Source organism: Rana temporaria, chromosome 5 (assembly GCF_905171775.1).
Source record: "Rana temporaria chromosome 5, aRanTem1.1, whole genome shotgun sequence".
Lineage (NCBI taxonomy): Eukaryota > Metazoa > Chordata > Amphibia > Anura > Ranidae > Rana > Rana temporaria.
Genome location: NC_053493.1, coordinates 241,725,912 through 241,746,561, shown reverse-complemented (window position 1 = coordinate 241,746,561; position 20,650 = coordinate 241,725,912). Strand labels below are relative to the sequence as shown.

Genomic DNA, 20,650 nt, shown 5'->3' with positions numbered 1-20,650 from the left:
TGTACTCCAAGAAAAAGATTTTACAGGTAAGCTGTATTAAAAATCCCTTTTTTTCCCCCAACAAATAGAGCTTTCTTTTGTTTTTTATTTGTTGCTTTATAAACAAAAAAGCAAAAAAAAGAGCAACAATTTTGAGGGAAAAAAAAGCAAATTTTTTTTGCGATAATAAATACCCCCCCCCCCCCAAAAAAAAAAAATACATTTATATTTATATTTATATATATATATATATATATATATATATATATATATATATATATATATATATATATATATATATATATATATATATATATATATATGCGTTTCCCAGCAGACAATGTGTTCAATGTTCCGCCTATCACGGACATTCTCTTGTCCGAGGATAAAAAGACGTCCGTGATTGGCTGAACACAGTGTCTGCTGGGAAACTGAGTCCGAGGATCAGAAGACGTCCATGATAGGCTGCTGGGAAAAGCCCATCACGGAACGGGACCAGGAGGAGACCGCGACTTTTAAACAATGAATGGACGCCCGCAGCCTGTCAAGAATTTCAGGTACTCTAACTCAGGCACAGTGAGGTTGGGCAGAGTGAGGTGACAATGGGCACAATGAGGCATGCAAATGGGCATTGTTGACCCTCTTTTCCGCTTATAGTAGCTGCTGCAATCTCACCCTAGCCTTTTACTTAAGTCAATACGTTTTTCCCAGATTTTTGGGGTAAAATAAGGTACCTCAGTTTATATTCTGGTCGGCTTATACTTGAGTACTGTATATACGGTAGGTGTTATTGCAATAGTCTGGGAGGCTGCAAAAGTGGAAATGCACTTTAAAACTTTTATTTGTGAGATTGAGAAGTGTATAAATGTGTATAGCTCTTCACTTTGTTAGATTACGCGTAAAGTTTTATTTGTTCTTTTCATAGGTTCACTGCTGCTTCTCTTTTTAGAAATGGATGAAATCAAGTTGAAATTCAAGCATATAACTCCTGTAACTTTGCATATTGGTGCAGAGATTGCCTCCTCTTGCTTTTACACATCCACTGCTGAGAGCTTTGATGCCAGGATTGCCAATCTTGTGGAAGTATTTCTATTGGAGATTTATAGGTGTAAATTGTGCCAGTTTACCAGCAGCCTAAAAACCAAAATCTGCCATCATGTGTTGGATGTTCACCAGCTAGATCAAACGCCTCTTATCCCGGAAAGCACAGACCAAGAAGAAAATGATTCCTTTAGCATTGGGGAGGAAATGGCACAGGAAAACAAAGAAAACGAAGAAAACCTTGAAAAAATGCCTTTCCTGTATAGGATGCTAAACACAATGAGCCCCGCATCATGTGATATGAGCCTCGGGGACCAAAGTGCTAACACAAATCTAGCCAGTGCAAGTGAAGTCAATTCATTATTTGAAGGAGAACAGTCCGACTTCCAGCTGGACGAGTCTGTTCCCAGTGACTCGGTTCCTCCATCGAGTAGTGCGAATTCACCCAAAATCAAAGATGAAGACGATGCACAGTGTGAGCACCTCTTATCTCTTGGTCTTTATCGGATATCTAGCTTACGGCCCATTCCTTCATCAGCAGAGGTAAAGGTCTCCAAAAGCAGCACGGCTGATGAATGCGTCAGGATAGAAAGCGGGCATACGAAAGAAGCGGATCTACCATCGCAGATTGGTGGGCAGGTCAGTGAGGATGAGGCTAAGAAACCAAACTACGTATGTTGTTCTTGTCAGCTTCAACTGGAAACAAAAGACACTTACAAAATACATATGCAGTGCCACAAACCTGGTGGTGGCTTCAAGTGTGTGCATTGTGGCTGTCTCCTGACTGAATGGAGTCTGATGGACAAACACATCCAAAGCCACCATCTAGTAAGAAAGAGCTATCAGTGTCAGGTGTGTGAGAGAAGGTTCATGACGCAGAGTGCATGGAAAAGCCACATGAAAGGACATGACAAGAAGAGTGAAGTGTTCCTGTGCACCAAATGTCCTTTATCATTTGACAGTGACAATGTCCGAAACTTGCACGTCGCTTGCCATCATGATGACATCTTCAAATGTTGCCATTGTGGACTAGTGGGTATGTGTCATTTGTTCATGTGGCTCAGGTACTGATTATTTTTTCTGTTTCATTATGTTTATTGGTTTTGGGAATAAACGTAAGAATACAAAGGCAAGCTTGTAAATTGCCCACACAGGGGCTAGAAATGGGTACACGTTACTCTTGAGCAATTAAAGGGGTGGTTCCACCGAAATTCTTTAAAAAAAAAAAAAAATCCTTTCTCCCGCTTAGTACATGTACAATAATGTACTCACCCTTCCCAGGAATGTACGCGCCAGCATTCTTAATTCATCCGAAAGTCAACTTTATAAAATAGAGCGATGGACGTTTCCATCTTAGCTCCTGGCAGTCTGAAGCCCTACGTCCGTGTCTTCCGGGATGCGGCGGACGCTGTACTCCCAGCATTCACCGCTCTATCCCGCGCATGCGCAGTGTTGACGGCGGGCGCGCCGTCAACACTGCACAGTTACTATGACAACGGTGCAGCGTCCTGAAAAGGACTCGCCCGCCCCCATGTTGTAGAGATTTCTCTGCCTGAAATCGTGACGCTGCATTCCCAAGCAGCATAGCCACTATGCTGGAAAGAAATAGACACGCCCAGCCCCACACAGACAGACCAGGAAGTGCCTGCTTCACAGACCATAAAGAAAGGTAAACAAACCTTTTAAAAATGTTTGTTTGGCGAACGGTTTTCAGGCTAACTGTGCCCTTGTGTTTGAGGTTAAGTTGTTAGATAGGTGGAACCTCCACTTTAAGATCACAATTATGACAACCAAAATGACAGAAGCCTGAAATTTTAGGGTGATACTGAAAACTGATAAAATGCCATGTCCCCAAAATCTACGTGCAGTCACCGGGATGGCTCTTCTGCAACCCATTCATAGGCGGTAGCGGTGTGAACAGGAAAAGGGAGGAACTAGAAATTAAGCAAGGAAAAAGAAAAGAAAAGGGTCATAGACGAGAGAGGGGAAAGGAGTAACTCAGACTTAAAAGCCCCAAAGTGAGCAATCAGATAAGGTCCAAACAGGTTGGTTGGAGTGAGGAAAACTCGCAAGAGTTCCATGATTCCCAAATTTGGCATGTGAATCATTCACAATACTGGACATTCGCATATGAAGCGTCATAGCGGTAATACATGTCTTCACTCCCCGGAAGGCTACACGTTGGGTCTTCCAGGCTTGAGCTATGGTCCGTTTAGCCTCGTTAAAAATTAGCAGCCAGCTTCTGCTGTGATGCGTATTAGTCAGGTATTGGACTTTGTAATAGGGCTAACTTGGCGTCCCTACGGACCGGTACTCATTATTTTTAAATTGACATTGTTTTGAAGAGCACTGTGGTAATTTCGTCAACAAAATTAACACTATTTTAGTCAACTAAAATTTTACTAAAACCAAAACAATTAAAATGACCAAAATATAACTAAAATGGCATTTTAGTCAAAAGACTATGACTAAAATGAAATCGAAATTTGATGTCAAAATGAACACTGCACTACCACATTAGAATAAGTAGAGGGCATCTACTAAGCTGCTGAGATAAATAAATAAGAAAAAGGCCTTTTTTTTTTTCTTAATATTTAATGTTGGAAATATATTCAGGCAATATGTGCATTACAGCCAATATATTTTACAGTTTTTTGGGGCTTTTTATATTTTAAACTTGCACTTCTGTTTGTCAAAAAGCAATATTTTTTTAGGGCTGTTGAAATTAAAGATTCATTCCTCGTTCCTTTTTGATCGATTAAAATTCTTTTGATCGGTACTAGTGGTGCAACGGATTGTAAATGATCCGTCATCCGAACGGGTCACCATATGCAGATCGGCACACCACGTGATCCGCGGAGCTCCGCTGCTGCCTCGGCCATAGGAAAGACCGCGGCTTCGGCCTAGCTCCCGGAGCGGCGGCCATCTTGGTCCACACGGAGGCAGCCTAGGTGAGCGACATGAGCCATGAATAAGCACTAAGTCATTGCGAAACGTCGGTTATCCTCCTGTTTCTGTTGCTGTGATCCGGTATGTTTTTGCTCTTCATTTAAATAAAGACAACCTGTTTGGTTTGGAGTGCGGCCATCCATCCTTCATTTTACATCAATAGGTGAGCGACACGCTGACGTCATCATCCAGTCGATTAATCGATTAAAAAAAACGATTAATCAAACACGAAAATTTTATTCAGTAACAGCCCTAATATTTTTGTTTTCTTCTGAAACTTGATTTTATTTATAAAGACGTTATGTATCACAGCAGCTAAATCTGTGTGTGTAGTGCATGTTCAAACCTTAATACCATAAATAATAACATGTTAGATTTTTAGTTCAGGAGTATATAATGCGTTTGGCAGTTCTGGAGAAATGCTTAAATAATACATTACAATTTAAATAAACCTATTCGATTTTAGTTGACTAAAATGTACTGGAGAGTTTAGTTGACTAAAATACAACTAAAACGGATAACTAAACTAAAGCTAAAATTGCATTTTAGTCAAAAGACTATGACTAAATCGAAATTTGACTTAAAAACTAACACTTGAAGAGTATATTGCATAAAATATTCATACCTTCTAGGCAGTCAGAGTACTAAAGATGAAAAAAAAAAAAACAGTTCTTCTCCTGGAGTTTAGTACCTGCCAATACTACTAACTCATTGTCTTTTTATTTTATTTTTTTATTTATACAGAGCCTGAATGGAATAAGGTCTATGAACATTTGGGTAATCATGATGACACGTTGAAGACATTCATATGTAGCACATGCAACCAAAGATTCTTTAAAGAGTTAGTAATTTTTTTCTTAAATGTTTGTTTTACAGTTTATTGGGATATTGTGCACTATGAAGATTTTTTTTTTTCAACTCCTTTTGGATTTGAAAATATATATACTGTCATCTTCATTTAGAGCAGTACTGAATCTGCAGCTTGTCCCAAAAGGAGTGTCCAGAATGTGCAAGTACAGTGGATATAAAAAGTCGACACCCCCCCGTTAAATTGTCAGGTTTCTATGATCTAAAATGCTTTATCTTTGTCTAATTTTTTTACAATCTTTTCCACCTTTTTAAAGCAGGACTGGGCGTTCCTAATTGATCCTTCCGACCGGCGCATACAGCGCGTCACGAGTTGCCGAAAGAAGCCGGACTGCGAATCGGCTCTATACGGCGCCGGCGCACCGACGTTCGGCTTCTTTTGGCAACTCGTGACGCGATGTATGCACCGGTCGGAAGGATGTCAATCAATTAGGAATGCCCAGTCCCGCAGCTTACATACCCGGAAGCGGCGGTGAAAATACGATATGTATGGCACTGAAATAAAAAAAAAACACAGCCGATTGTCATTCTGACAACTCGGCTGAATGTCATGTTAAAATTTTTTTTTTGGGGTGAACCCCCGCTTTAAGGAAGAGATGGCATCAACTTTTAAATGTTAATGTGTCTGCCTCCACCAGTAGCGCAGCTGCAGTTTCCCCTTCACCAAGCCCCACAATACCTAGCTCCTGGGAGCACCGTATAGTAAGAGAGCCTAGCCCCAGGTTAGTTAGGCCTAAATCTTCAGACTCAGACCAGGGGGAAGATCAGGTCGCAGCTAACAAAATCACAAAATATAAATGATCTATTGAGGAGGTAGATAAATTATTGAGTGCCATCTTTGATACCCTGGAGATTGAGGAGGAAGAAGCTCAATTATGCAGGCATGACAAGATGTATGCTGCCCTGGGGAAAAAAGAAGGCCAGAGTGTTCTCTATTCACAGTGTGCTCTCTGATCTAGTTCGCAAAGAATGGGCTGAGCCAGATAAAAAAGCTATCTTTCCAAACTCTCAAAAGAAGGTTTCCCTTTGACAAGTACCCAGAGGCAGTCTGGAATAAAAATCCTAAACTTGATGCCCCTCTGTCCAAGGTATCAAAACAGTCGGTGGGAGGAACAGTTCCCCCACTGTTGGTGTCAGTGTCATTGGGACCATTGTTTGTATCATTGGGAGAAATAGTGCCCTGTTGTTGTCAGTTATAGGAGTTATGCCCTATTGTTGGAATCAGTGGAAGAAATGGTGCCCCAAGGGATGGGTAAAGGCAATTTTCCAATATTTTTGTGTAGATAGCAGGTAGATGATCAGAACAATATGTGTTCCTAGAAATAAACATGAGAACTCTACTAGACAATCCAAACAATAATTATTTATATCTAATCCTGGCACAGTTTTGCCAAGGGAGAAGCTTGAATGGTAATTGCACATGACACACAACGGCGGAATTGTCCGTTAAAGCGACGCAGTGCCAAATCGCAATAAGTGGCCAGCTACAAAATGGTCCGGGGCTTAAGTGGTTAAATAGAAGAAGCAGTCACTTGATGTATCATGTGACATATCATGCGGAAAGAACCCGGAAATGCCCATGGCCACTGGGGCAGGATGAAGGTGACACTTGTGTACAATTAAAAAATAATTGAAGTAAAATGATAAAGGACCGTAGAGTAAATTGTGTACATGTATATAATATATATATGTGTGTGTGTGTGTGTATAATATATAATGTGTGTGTGTGTGTGTGTGTGTGTGTGTGTGTGTGTGTGTGTATGTATGTATGTATTTAAAAAAATAAATAAAAAAAAAATTCTGAAACAGTGCATGATTGCAGTCCATGATTGCAATTATCTTTTTTTTTGGCCTATTCTTAATTCTGCATATTCTACTTCTATTAACAATATACAAGTGTATGATGCATGATTTTCAGACATTTTCAATGTATCTGCTGTTATTTTTTGAAGTTTGATCAACATGTTACTTTTTTAACTTGTTTATTATATACATTTTTATAGCTATTTTTTTTTTTTTAATATCATCCTTTCTGTAATTGACTGCATAGACCAAGGGTGCCCAACCTTTTGAAGAGCGAGGGCCACTTAAGCGAGTTGGTAACTGGTCACGGGCCACAATGAGCGGAGCGTGGCGGATGACAGGTCCGTGTCCACTCTGCACTTTGCCCTAGATGTCTATTATATCCTGCAAATCTGCAGGTAATAACAAAAGTCTGATTCATTGAAGGTAACCTGCACCTGCGTATCGGTTTGAAAGCAGCCTAGTAATCACTGCAGAACAGATATTCTTATATATACACTGATTTTAGAAATAAGCTTACATTTAATTCAAGTCTTCCATTCAGGTATCACCAGCTATTGATGTCCCAGGCAGAGTGCATTTGGCATCACTCCGCCTGTGACAGGAGCCAGCGCTATACAGGAATCATCGGCTTATGCAGCTCTGCTCTTCAGCCGCTTGCTTCCTCTACCGCTGGATTCATTCACAAAACTGATGCTCTGGGATGGAGGGTCAGCGACTGGCAATGTGGGCTGGATCTGCCATCCCAGAGCAGGAGGCCGCGTGCCACTGGTTGGACACCCCTGGCATAGATGGATTGAAATTTGGTGCATTCAGGGCTGATAACCCTATTTTCAGCCGATTATATTGGTGTATCCCTAGAAATGTGACCAGTTCAGCAAGAACTTGCCAAATTCGATCAGTGTGTGGCTTTCCCTGCTAGACTTGTTCAATCGACTTCTGTCAAAGGGATGTGCTGGAAAACTTTTTCCGGCTGATGAGTGTATACTGATAGTGGTGTGTTCCGGTATAAGAATACAGTGTCCCATCGGGGGAAGGGTATTTATGTGGATTGAGGAATCTGTTCGATCTTTCCTCTACCCCCCCCCCCCCCCCCAGCCGGTGATATAATAAAAAAAAAAAAATACCAACCATGTGTGGCAAGCTTTACTAGTTTTGAATAGCCTTTCGGCTTCACTGCCGGTTTCTTGCTGTGTATGCGTGAAATGTGCTGCGCTTTCTGAATGGCCCAAGGAGAAGGGGGCCGAACTTCTGAGTGATCTCGCCGTGGGGACGGGTACCTGTCAAAAACGGGTACCCATACCTGTCCCCCCCCCCCCTTCCCCTGAAAGGTGCCAAATGTGGCACCAGAGGGGGGGAGAAGGAGATAAGCAGAGCTTCCACTTTTGGGTGGAACTCCACTTTAAGAAAGTTTGGAGACCTCTGCTTTAGATGCTCAGTGTTTACAGCTATGTTCTGTTTGTTACGTTAGTTGTCTCTTGTATATTGTATACATGACATGCCAGCTGACAAGTTTTAAAAAAAATTGTTGTTTGTAGAGTGCAGCTGAAGGCCCACTCATCAAAGCACAGAAAACATCGACTTTTCCAGTGTTCGTTATGTGATCAAAGATTCAAGAGCATTCGTCAAATGAACAGACACAAGAAACGGTTTCATCATAAAGAAAATAATGGAGATTGTAACAATGGGAAGGTGAAATCGGGAAGCCACAACAGCACATTTGTTCCAGAGAAATCAGTCAATCCACAAATCATTCCCAAACGAGAATTTGCCTGTGACATCTGTGAAAGGTAGGCATTCTTCTTTTTGCTCATGTGCAAACTGTCCTGTCTGACACTCTTCATACGCTTTCTATGGTTTGGGGAAGTGACAGCTGCCATGACATGGAACACATTTTATATGTACTAAGGTTTGCAGTGACCAGGGGGTGTACATTGCTGTCAAAATGAGCAAAGTGTTGTTACTGATCCAGCAATGATGATCTCTGTTTTTTAAGTACTTTAACCACTTAAGGACCTTGGCTGTTTTTCAGATTTGGCGTTTACAAGACTAAAACAGTTTTTTGCTAGAAAATTACTTAAAACCCCCAAACATTATATATATTTTTTTCTAACATCCTAGAGAATAAAATGGCGGTCATTGCAATACTTTTTGTCACACCGTATTTGCGCAACGGTCTTACAAGCGCACTTTTTTTGGAAAAAAATCACTTTTTTTTTATAAAAAAATAAGACCACAGTAAAATTAGCCAATTTATTTTTTTATATATTGTGAAAGATAATGTTATGCAGAGTAAAATGATACCCAACATGTCACGCGTCAAAATTGCGCCCGCTCGTGGAATGGCGTCAAACTTTTACCCTTAAAAATCTTCTTAGGCGACCATTTAAAACATTCTATAGGTTGCATCTTTTGAGCTACAGAGGAGGTCTATGGCTAGAATTATTGCTCTTGCTCTAACGATAGTGGTGATATCTCACTTGTGTGGTTTGAACACCGTTTTCATATGCTAGCGCTACTCACGTATGCGTTTGCTTTGTCGGGACGGGGCGCTTTAAAAAAATATTTTTTTGTTTTCTTATTCATTTTTATTTATTTTATTAATTTTTACACTAAAAGAAAAAAATAAATGTATCACTTTTATTCCTATTACAAGGAATGTAAACATCCCTTGTAATAGAAAAAAGCATGACAGGTCCTCTTAAATATGAGATCTGGGGTCAAAAAGACCTCAGATCTCATATTTAGACTTAAATGCAAAAATAAATAAAAAAATGTCATTTAAAAAAATTACAACAAGAAAATATTGCTTTAAGAAGCATGGGCGGAAGTGACGTTTTGTGACGTTTTGTTATGCTATGGGGACGGGTGGGGGCCATCTTGCCTTCACTCGTATCCCAGCCGAGCAGGGGACAGGACCCGATCACCTCCGCCGCTACCGACGGCTCCGGTAAGCGGCGGGAGGGGGAGGCCCCTCTCCCGCCGCCGATAACAGTGGTCTCACGGCGAATCTGCCACGGAGACCACTGTTATTATTTACAGGACCGCTCACAGTAAAGATAGATATCTCGGTTGTGGCAGCAGCTGCTACCGTTACCGAGATATCCATCTTTAAAAACAGGACGTATATAGTCGTGAGCGGGTCCTTAAGTGGTCAAGTGTCGCTGAAATGTTGCTGTGAGGAAAGTAATGCTGATAACCAACAAGTTTGTGTTTGTTTACATGTGATCAGCTGTGATTGGACACAGCTAATCACATGGTAAAGGACCGCTGTGATTACCGCTTCACCACAACCTGTGATCAGCTGTATGCGTAGGACACAGTGGTCACAGAGCGTGCTGGATGCACGGCCCAGGGGGCGCGGTTCTGGGTGGACGTCCATGTACACCACCCCGTCTTTCGGCTATAGCGCAGGTCTGAGGTAGTTTAAAGTCATGGCAACTTCTATTAACTGTGATCACCGGAAAAGGAATTCAACTCCCCCAAAATGCAAACTGCTTATTTTTCTAGGGAGTAAAGAATAAGGTGAACTTCTTACCAAATTTCCCTCAAGTGTGTGTGTACAGGCATACCCCACTTTTAAGTACACAATGGGACCAGAGCATGTATGTAAAACGAAAATGTACTTAAAGTGAAACAATACCTTTTTTCACTTCTAGGGTGTAGTAGGGGGTCAGGGGCTGTAGTTGGGGTGTCAGGAGCTGTAGTTGGGGTCTCAGGGGCTGTAGTGGGGGTGTCAAGGGCACACTGGAACAGGGCGGGCTATGCTCTTGAAGCTTCAGCTCCTTCTACTGTGGCTGCAAAATGTCTGTACAGTACTTGTAAGGCACTTTACACTCGGGGGTATGTCCTTACTCGCGAGTGTATGTAAAGTGAGTGTACTTAAAGCGGGGTATGCCTGTATGTGTTTGTCATGATGATAACAGATTGATGATGATAATGGGGGTTTACACTTCAGTCCACATGCTGACTGCTGATTAAAACCTGCTGTTCTAGAAATCTTTCAGTCCGGGTGACCTTTATTGTTGGCAGAAGCAGTGCCATTGTCTCATTAAAAGGGTTGTAAAGGTAAAACAATTTTCCCTAAATATCTTCCTTTACCTTAGTGCAGTCCTCCTTCACTTATCTCATCCTTCCATTTTGCTTTTAAATGTCCTTGTTTCTTCTGAGAAATCCTCACTTCCTGTTCTTCTGTCTGGAACTCCACACAGTAATGCGAGGCTTTCTCCCTGGTGTGAAGTGTCGTGCTCGCCCCCTCCCTTGAGGGGGGAGATGGCGAGCAGAGAGTCGGGACGCTCTCTACATTGCAGATAGAGAAAGGAGCTGTGTGCTAGTGGGCGTCCTGACTCTCCTGATGTCCAAGGGAGGGGGCGCGCACGACACTTTACACTAGGAAGAAAGCCTTGCATTACTGTGTGTAGTTACAGACAAAAGAACAGGAAGTGAGGATTTCTCAGAAGAAATAAGGACATTTAAAAGCAAAATGGAAGGATGAGGTAAGTGAAGGAGGACTGCACTAAGGTAAAGGAAGCTATTTAGGGAAAATTGTTTTACCTTCACACTGGCGCGTCCCATCAGTGTGAAAGCACTCGGGCTTTCACATTGGGATTGCAGATGAGGCTTCTTTCAGGCGATTTACAGGCGCCTTTTTTTTATCGCTAAAGCGCCTGAAAAATTCCCCAGTGTGAAAGGGGTCTAATGCTATCCAAAATGGAAACAAAATGTTTTGCCTTTAGTTCTACTTTATGTACTCATCGGTTTTTATTATGTTTATTCATGTTATTTTTTTTCATTTCACCTCCATCAGTTTCTTGCTCATTTCACATTTATTGTTCAAAACAAGTGTTTTTTAACCACTTAAGGACCGCCTCCTGCACATATACGTCGGCAGATAGGCACGGCTGGGCACAAGCACGTACAGGTACGTCCTCTTTAAGTGCCCAGCCATGGGTCGCCCGCGACCCGGTCCGAAGCTCCGTGACCCGCGGACCCGATCGCCGCTGGAGTCCCGCGATCGGTCCCCGGAGCTGAAGAACAGGGAGAACTGTGTGTAAACAAAGCTTCCCCGTTCTTCACTGTGGCGCCGTCATTGATCGTGTGTTCCCTTTTATTGGGAAACACAATCAATGACGTCACACCTACAGCCACACCACCTACAGTTAGGAACACAAATGAGGTTACACTTGACCCTTTCAGCACCCCCTTGTGGTTAACTCCCAAACTGTAATTGTAATTTTCACAGTAAACAATGCATTTTAAATGCATTTTTTGCTTTTGAAAATAAAAAAAGGTCCCAAAAATGTCCGATGTGTCCATCATAGTGTCGCAGTCACGAAAAAAATCGCTGATCGTCGCCTTTAGTAGTAATAAAAAATTAATTAATAAAAATGCAATAAAACTATCCCCTATTTTGTAAACGCTATAAATTTTAAGCAAACCAATCGATAAACGCGATTCTTTTTTTTTTCATACCAAAAATAGGTAGAAGAATACGTATCGGTCTAAACTGAGGAATTTGTTTTTTTTTATATATATTTTTTTGGGGGATATTTATTATAGCAAAAAGTAAAAAATATTGAATTTTTTTCAAAATTGTCGCTCTATTTTTGTTTATAGCGCAAAAAATAAAAACCGCAGAGGTGATTAAATACCACCAAAGGAAAGCTCTATTTGTGGGGAAAAAAGCACACCAATTTATTTTGGGAGCCACATCGCACGACCGTGCAATTGTCAGTTAAAGCGACGCAGTGCCGAATCGCAAAAAGGGGCAAGGTCCTTTAGCTGCCTAAAGGTCCGGGTCTTAAGTGGTTAATCACATTTAAAGATTAACGATAACAAATGAGTTTAGCTTGGAACGGTCTAGTCCAGGGGTCTCCAAACTCTCTAAACAAAGGGCCGGTTTACTGTCTTTCAGGCTTTAGGGGGGACGGACTGTGGCTATCGGAAAGTGCAAAATGTCCCATCGTCAGTGGGAGTACACCGTCCCCCATCATTGTTGTCATTGGTAGGAATTGCACTCCATCATTGGTGTCATTGGGCCCCATTGTTGGTGTGATTGGGAGGAACTGTGCCCCATTGTTGATGACATTGGTAGGAGATTTTTCCCATGATTGGTGACATTAGGAGGAATTATGCCCTTCATTGGTGTCTATGAATAAAATGGCACCCCAAGTGCCGGATAAAAGCAAGAAAAGAGCCACAGTTTGGAGGCCACTGGTCTAGTGTATGATGACTGATAGAAGGTGCTTTGGGCTGCCAAGGGATATTGTTCTTTGCAGTTCTTTTTCACCTAACTATACAAATGCACAAGCCCCTTTCCTGTCAGTGCATAAGCTTGTTTTTTAGATACTGGAATTCATTTGTTGTACATAATAATCGTTAATGAATATGTGTGGGTTTCAGTTCAACAGCTTTGTTGTGAGTAACTTAATTGGCTTGCACAAGCTGTCATCTGACAGCATTCAGTGCAAAAACACTGGTAGCCCTTGAAAGACTCCGACGGCATATTTTACAGGATTCCCGTGATGTTATTTTTAAAGAAAACCACCATTATAATTTATCTAATGAGATACTGTTTAAAAGTGAGCTGCTGCACTGCATTTTTTTTTTTTACAGAATTTTAAAGTTTTTTTTTTTTTTTTTTTTTTTTTTTTTTTTCTAACCCTGTACCTTCAATCTCAGTGCAAGTATTCTGCATTCAAGGTATTCGTCCCTGAACACATAGGGCCCTAAACGTGAGTACAGCGTTCAGCCAGCCATAGACTTTAACAGGCTGCAGGCAGTGGGGCTGGACGATGTACCTGTGCATCCCGGGCACACAAAAACACCAGGATTGTAGGCACAGGGGCGAGAAGCTATGTGTACTGCTCACTGGGGGAAAGATTGTATTCCAGTTGCAGAGTCATAAATGTTTTGAGTGTTGGACCAACCTGTATGTCCTCCTAAATCAGTGGTCTCCAAACTGTGGCCCGGGGGCCGGATGCGGCCCTTTGCTTGCTTTTATCCGGCCTTTGGGGAACTATTTCATTCACTGACACCAACAATGGTACACAGTTACTCATAATGACACCAACAATTGGGCCCAATGACACCACAGATGGGGCACAATTCCACCCAATGACATCAACAATGGGGCCCAATGACGGGGCACAGTTCCTCCCAATGATGACATCATCAATGGGGCCCAATGACGGGGCACAATTCCTACCAAAGACACTAAAGATGGGGATCATTTCTTCCCAATGATATCAACACTGAGGCCCAATGATGGGGCACAATTCCTACCAATGACATCATCAATGGGGCACAATTCCTACCAAAGACACTAAAGATGGGGATCATTTCCTCCCAATGATATCAACACTGAGGCCCAATGATGGGGCACAATTCCTGCCAAAGATGGGGCACAATTCCTACCAATGACATCAATGGGGCACAATTCCTCCCAATGACATCATCAATGGGGCACAATTCCTACCAAAGACACCAACGTTTGGGGTATAATTCCTCCCAATGACACCAACAATGGGGCCCAATGACGGGGCACAATTCCTACCAAAGGCACTAACGATTGGGGCATTATTCCTCCCAATGACACAAGTGATGGGGCACAATTCCTCTCACTGATACCGAAGATGGGGCATGGTTTACTCCAACTGATGCCGGGACCTTTTTCTACTCCCGATGGCCACAGTCTGGCCCCCCTAAAGCCTGATGAACAGTAAAGTGGCCCTTTGCTCAGAAAGTTTGGAGACCCCTGCTCTAAATGAATGATACCTTTATCCACGCAGGAGTTGAGATTGCGATCTGGGATGAGAAAGGACAGTGCAGCTACAGGAAATTTTAAGGGTGTTCCTGTATTGCTCAACTGTTAGGCTTTGCACAAGTGAACCCAAGTGCGGATTGAGGCTAGAATAGGTGGAGCCATTTTACTGTCTAGGGTAGGGGTAGGCAACCTCGGCCCTCCAGCTGTGGTGAAACTACAAGTCCCATGAGACATTGCAAGACCCTGATAATCACAGGTATGTCTTCTAGAGGCAGAGGCATGATGGGACTTGTAGTTTCAAAACCGCTGGAGTGCTGAGGTTGCCTGCTCCTGGTCTAGGGTACTGTTATGAGGTGCCGTTATTAAAAAGTTGTATAGGTCCCCTCTAGGAATCTGGTATTGTTCCAGTTCAACCCACAATGAGTTAGATTCCGTAATTGTCCAGTTCCTCAGTTGCGCCAGTAGTGTCGCAACGTAATAGTCTTGAAGATGAGTGTGGCCAATTCTCCCTGCCTTCCTATGTTTGGTCAAGATGAACTACCCTTTTGATGGTGCCTACAGAGTTCAAGGTTCAGCGTCGCTTCGCAAAGCCAGCAGCATGACATCAAATATTATTTTAGCTGTCTTTAACGGTGAAATTCTGAGCACCACTTTAAGGGGGGCAAGCTTCCTATTGTCCACCAGTATGAGGGGCATTGTTCCTATTGACCCCTGATGAATTGGTTGTAAAGGTTCCTCAAGACCTGAAAACATTTTTTGGGGTTCCTCTAGGGTTCAAAGGTTGAGAGAGCCTGCTATAGAAGGATATGCTTTGTTCATATTGCTTGTCTGAGGCTTACAACCACGTTTAAAAGAAAATCACTGCAACATGTTCTTTGTTTGCACATGAGCACTAGGACACAACTGATTGGCTGCTTGTGATGCTTCTCCCTCTTCCTTTCTGAGCTCTGCTGTATAGAGATTGCAAAAGGCTGATATCAAGTTAAAAAAAAAATGGCTACTTTTTAAATAAAAAATATTTCATGATGTATTGATACATATCTTATATATTTACAGTATCTCATAAAAGTTGGTACACCCCTCACATTTTTGTAAATATTTTATTATATCTTTTCATGTGACAACACTGAAGAAATGACACTATGCTACAATGTAAAGTAGTGAGTGTACAGCTTGTATGACAGTGTAAATTTGCTGTCCCCTCAAAATAACTCCACACACAGCCATTAATGTCTAAACTGCTGGCAACAAAAGTGAGTACACCCCTAAGTGAAAATGTCCAAATTGGGTCCAAAGTGGCAATATTTTGTGTGGCCACCATTATTTTCCAGCACTGCCTTAACCTTTTTGAGGATCGAGTTCACCAGAGCTTCACTGGTTTCCACTAGAGACCTTGCGCTCCTTCACCTTCCATTTGAGGATGTCCCACAGATGCTCAATAGCATTTAGGTCTGGAGACATGCTTGGCCAGTCCATCAACTTTATCCTCAGCTTCTTTAGCAAGGCAGTGGTTGTCTTGGAGGTGTGTTTGGGGTCAATATTATGTTGGAATACTGCCCTGCGGCCCAGTCTCTGAAGGGAGAGGGGGTCAAGCTCTGTTTCAGTATGTCACATGTTGGCATTTATGGTTCCCTCAATGAACTGTAGCTCCCCAGTACCGGCAGCACTCATGCAGCCCCAGACCATGACACTCCCATCACCATGCTTGACTGTAGGCAAGACACACTTGTCTTTGTACTCCTCACCTGGTTGCTGCAACACACGCTGGACACCATCTGAACTAAATATGTTTATCTTGGTCTCATCAGACCACAGGACATGGTTCCAGTAATCCATGTCCTTAGTCTGTTTGTCTTCAGCAAACTGTTTGCAGGCTTTCTTGTGCATCATCTTTAGAAGAGGCTTCCTTCTGGGACGACAGTCTTGCAGACCAATTTGATGCAGTGTGGGGCGTATGGTCTGAGCACTGACAGGCTGACTCCAACCTCTTCAATCTCTGCAGCACATGCACTTAACTTCTTTGGTCGACCATGATGAGGCCTGTTCTGAGTGGAACCTGTCCTGTTAAACCGCTGTGTGGTCTTGGCCACCGTGCTGCAGTTCAGTTTCAGGGTCTTAATCTTCTTATAGCCTAGGCCATCTTTATGTAGAGCAATAATTCTTTTTTTTTTCAGATCCTCCGAGTTCTTTGCCATGAGGGGCCATGTTGAACTTCCAGTGACCAGTATGAGAGAATTAGGGTGATAACACCAAATTTAACACACCTGCTCCCATTCACACCTGAGACCTTTATAACACTAACGAGTCACATGACCCTGGGAGTGAAAATGGCCAGTTGGGCCCAATTTGGACATTTTCACTTAGTGATGTACTCACTTTTGTTGCCAGCGGTTTAGACATTAATGGATGTGTGTTGAGTTATTTTAAGGGGGACAGCAAATTTACACTGTCATACAAGCTGTACACTCACTACTTTACATTGTAGCAAAGTGTCATTTCTTCAGTGTTGTCACATAATAGGATATTTGTGTGTGTTGTATCTCGCGCCAGTAAATTAAATTAATTTATATACAGTGTTAAGCTGCTACCCAGTAATAATCAGAAGATTATGCAGTGTAAAAATGTGTGGGAATGGGTGCGCTAATAAATAAATAAATTGTGATACATAATTGAAAAATTCATAAACAAATATATATAAAACACCTGTAATTACTATAGTAAAAAGTCCTAAGATAATGAGCTGTGTTCCAGTGATGGGTTGCTCAAATTGCTGTGCCAAATAAATAAATAAATGAAATAAATAAATAAAAACTGTGAAAATGAACCAAGTTCTATTAATAGGTATTGTCATTCAGATGAAAGTCTATTTTGCCAAATGATTCCTCAAGTGGTGAAGAAAATTTGCATGCTGTTGAATCAAAGTAAAGTGCTGCGTGCTGTATTTTCAAATAGAGTGATGTTTCCACCTTCACCTTTAAAACTATCACCAAAGTGTAAGAATTGGATGGCTTCTTACCAGATATTAATGTCCCTTACTTTGTTACCAAAAAAGGGAACATTAAGGCTTGTAACAGGATCACCTGTAATGTTAGTAACGTCCTGGCAGTAATGCTTGCGTTGTTCATTAGATGCCCGATTTATGCATGTAAAACAAAAGTAATGCCGAACATAGTGTAGTTTGTTTTTTATTAAAATATAAAGTATGCAGAGGGAGCCAAGTGGCCGCCTACCGTTTAGGGTGCCTTGAACCCGGCACTGGGGCTATCTCGCGTAGTAGCGGAAAAGATCCTAGATACTGGATGCCGCGCTCGTTGTCCGGGCGTGCGTTCCACCTCAGCTGTGCTAGGGACCAGCAATGCAGGAAGTGACGGTGTGCGTGCGTGGTTGGGTATGCCCCCTGAAGACGTTCACAACGAAACGTACGTCGAGGCGGTACCTAACCACGCACGCACACCGTCACTTCCTGTATTGCTGGTTCCCAGCACAGCTGAGGTGGAACGCAAGCCCGGACAACGAGCGCGGCATCCAGTATCTAGGATCTTTTCCGCTACTACGCGAGATAGCCCCAGTGCCGGGTTCAAGGCACCCTAAACGGTAGGCGGCCACTTGGCTCCCTCTGCATACTTTATATTTTAATAAAAAACAAACTACACTATGTTCGGCATTACTTTTGTTTTACATGCATAAATCGGGCATCTAATGAACAACGCAAGCATTACTGCCAGGACGTTACTAACATTACAGGTGATCCTGTTACAAGCCTTAATGTTCCCTTTTTTGGTAACAAAGTAAGGGACATTAATATCTGGTAAGAAGCCATCCAATTCTTACACTTTGGTGATAGTTTTAAAGGTGAAGGTGGAAACATCACTCTATTTGAAAATACAGCACGCAGCACTTTACTTTGATTCAACAGCATGCAAATTTTCTTCACCACTTGAGGAATCATTTGGCAAAATAGACTTTCATCTGAATGACAATACCTATTAATAGAACTTGGTTCATTTTCACAGTTTTTATTTATTTATTTCATTTATTTATTTATTTGGCACAGCAATTTGAGCAACCCATCACTGGAACACAGCTCATTATCTTAGGACTTTTTACTATAGTAATTACAGGTGTTTTATATATATATTTGTTTATGAATTTTTCAATTATGTATCACAATTTATTTATTTATTAGCGCACCCATTCCCACACATTTTTACATAATAGGATATATTAAAATATTTAAAAAAATGTGAGGGGTGTAATCTATTTTGTAAGATACTGTATTTCTCCCTGATCAGCTTATCAAGCCAAAACTTCCCGTATTTATTATAATATACTAGTCATAAGGTCAAGTGCCTTACAACATTAGCACCCTTTGATATGACTATTTCCATTAAAGTGCTACTAAACCCAGGACTCTTCATTCACTATATTGGGTCTCCCACAGTACACAGAACATGGAAATGCAATCATTTTAGTAAATATAAACCGCTAAATACCTTTTTTCATCAGCAGTTAGAGCATTCTTGTGACTTCTATGAGTGGCTGATTTAAAGCTTGTAGGAGGTGTTTTCATTTTCCCACGATTGTCCAATTAAAATGCAGGACCCCTGACCCTCTGTCTTTACAGTGCTGATTGGCCCTTGGCGGACATCACGGCCATCGGACCTACTCATCAGCTCCCCCGGTTTGTGCAGCGCCCACAGTGACTCGTCCACAAAGCGACGTATGGGCACAACGTTTTGTGCAATAGGGCCGCAGTATATATGCAGTGGGCGGTCCTTAAGTAGTTAAGGCCCTTTGGAAGCGTTTCTTATTAATTTCAATGGGCAGGGGTGTTTTGAAGCTGCCCCAAAGATGCTGCGTGCAGGACTTTTCCCAACATCCCGCAAGCGCACCGCCCGAGTGTGAAAGCACTCATTGCACAGAATTGGAGGCAGTTATCAGGCGCTTTTCAGGTGCTATTTCTAGTGCTAAAACACCTGAGAACTGCTTCAGTGTGAAAGGGGGTCTTATTGGGAGTGCAGCTACTTTATCTTTTAATCCTTTACTGTGTTCCAGTTAAAGCTGGTGCCATGACAGCTGCCCCGGGTCTCCTGTCTCAGGGTGGCTCCTTTTCTCTTGCAGCATCTTATGAAGCCACTCTTGCATGCAGGGACTAGAGTTGTGTCATGCTGTGCATCTATTGAAATACACAGCCCTGTAGCATAGGATAGTAGGGCACTCCCATGCTCCATCCTCCTCCTCCCTTGTCCCTTCTCTAAGCCAGTGTTTTTCAACTCCAGTCCTCAAGGCGCCTCAACAGGTCATGTTTTCAGGCTTTCCATTATTTTACACAGGTGATTTAATCAGTTTCACTGTCTTCGTTATTACCACAGCCGTTTTCTCTAAGAGAAATCCTAAAAACATGACCTGTTGGTGCGCCTTGAGGACTGGAGTTGAGAAACACTGCTCTAAGCTACCAGACTGCACGGTTCTCTGTTGACTCTCTACTGTGAACATCGGAAGTTCAGGAAAGCGGCTCTGAGAGAACAGGAGCCAGCAGCATTGAGAGCTGTAAACTGCAAGCAGGGGAGTAAGGCCCCATGCACACGAGACGCTGGTAAACTCGAGTTCAGAGGCATTTGGGCATTTTTTTTCAACTGCCCCTGAACACATTTAATGTTATCCTATGTGTCCATGCACACATTCACGTTTTTTTGCGTTTTAAAGCAGTTGGGTTTAGGCTCGTTTTTTAGACGCAAAATTTTGGGTTCAGATGCAAAAGTTTTTGCGTTTCAAAGCTTTGGGAGGGTCTACAATGTCTTTGCTATGAACGCTGATAGCCACAAACGCGGTAAAACGCTGCGAAGTTCGCGGCAAAAACGGGTTTGCCTTTGAAAACTTGAGTTTACATGTGTTTGCATTTGCTTCTCGTGTGCATGGGGCCTTAGAATGTTAACAAAAAGCTTACTATGGAGCAAGTGTTTTATTGTGTTGAGTGAGTTCAGCTAATAATGCTGAGGGTTCTATACTAATTTATGTTGCTCAGGATGGGTATTTGTGTTCTTATTGTTTTTTCACAACCAAACTGCATAGTGTACTCACACCTTACATGTTGTTCAGGGCTGACATTTTAGTTTTTTTATTAAAATTGGTTGCAGAATAAGTAAAATAACACACCCCTTTTGTTAGTAAATTAGGCTGCAGCTTTAATTCCTGTCTTAGAAAATTGCTATCATGCGCTGAGTCAGATTACATGGTTGGCCACCC

General features: G+C 42.1%; 1 protein-coding gene across 2 annotated transcripts in view; it reads left to right on the top strand.

Annotated features, from left to right (window-relative positions):
• Positions 1 to 20,650, top strand: part of LOC120940667 (oocyte zinc finger protein XlCOF6-like) — a 74,772-nt gene that overhangs the window by 8,879 nt on the left and 45,243 nt on the right. For both annotated transcript variants that reach the window (XM_040353648.1, XM_040353647.1), the window contains exons 2-4: positions 905 to 2,056; positions 4,714 to 4,810; positions 8,178 to 8,429. In XM_040353648.1, coding sequence (XP_040209582.1) covers positions 931 to 2,056; positions 4,714 to 4,810; positions 8,178 to 8,429 — 1,475 coding nt within the window. In that variant the 5' untranslated portion in view covers positions 905 to 930. The remainder of the gene's footprint in view (positions 1 to 904; positions 2,057 to 4,713; positions 4,811 to 8,177; positions 8,430 to 20,650) is intronic.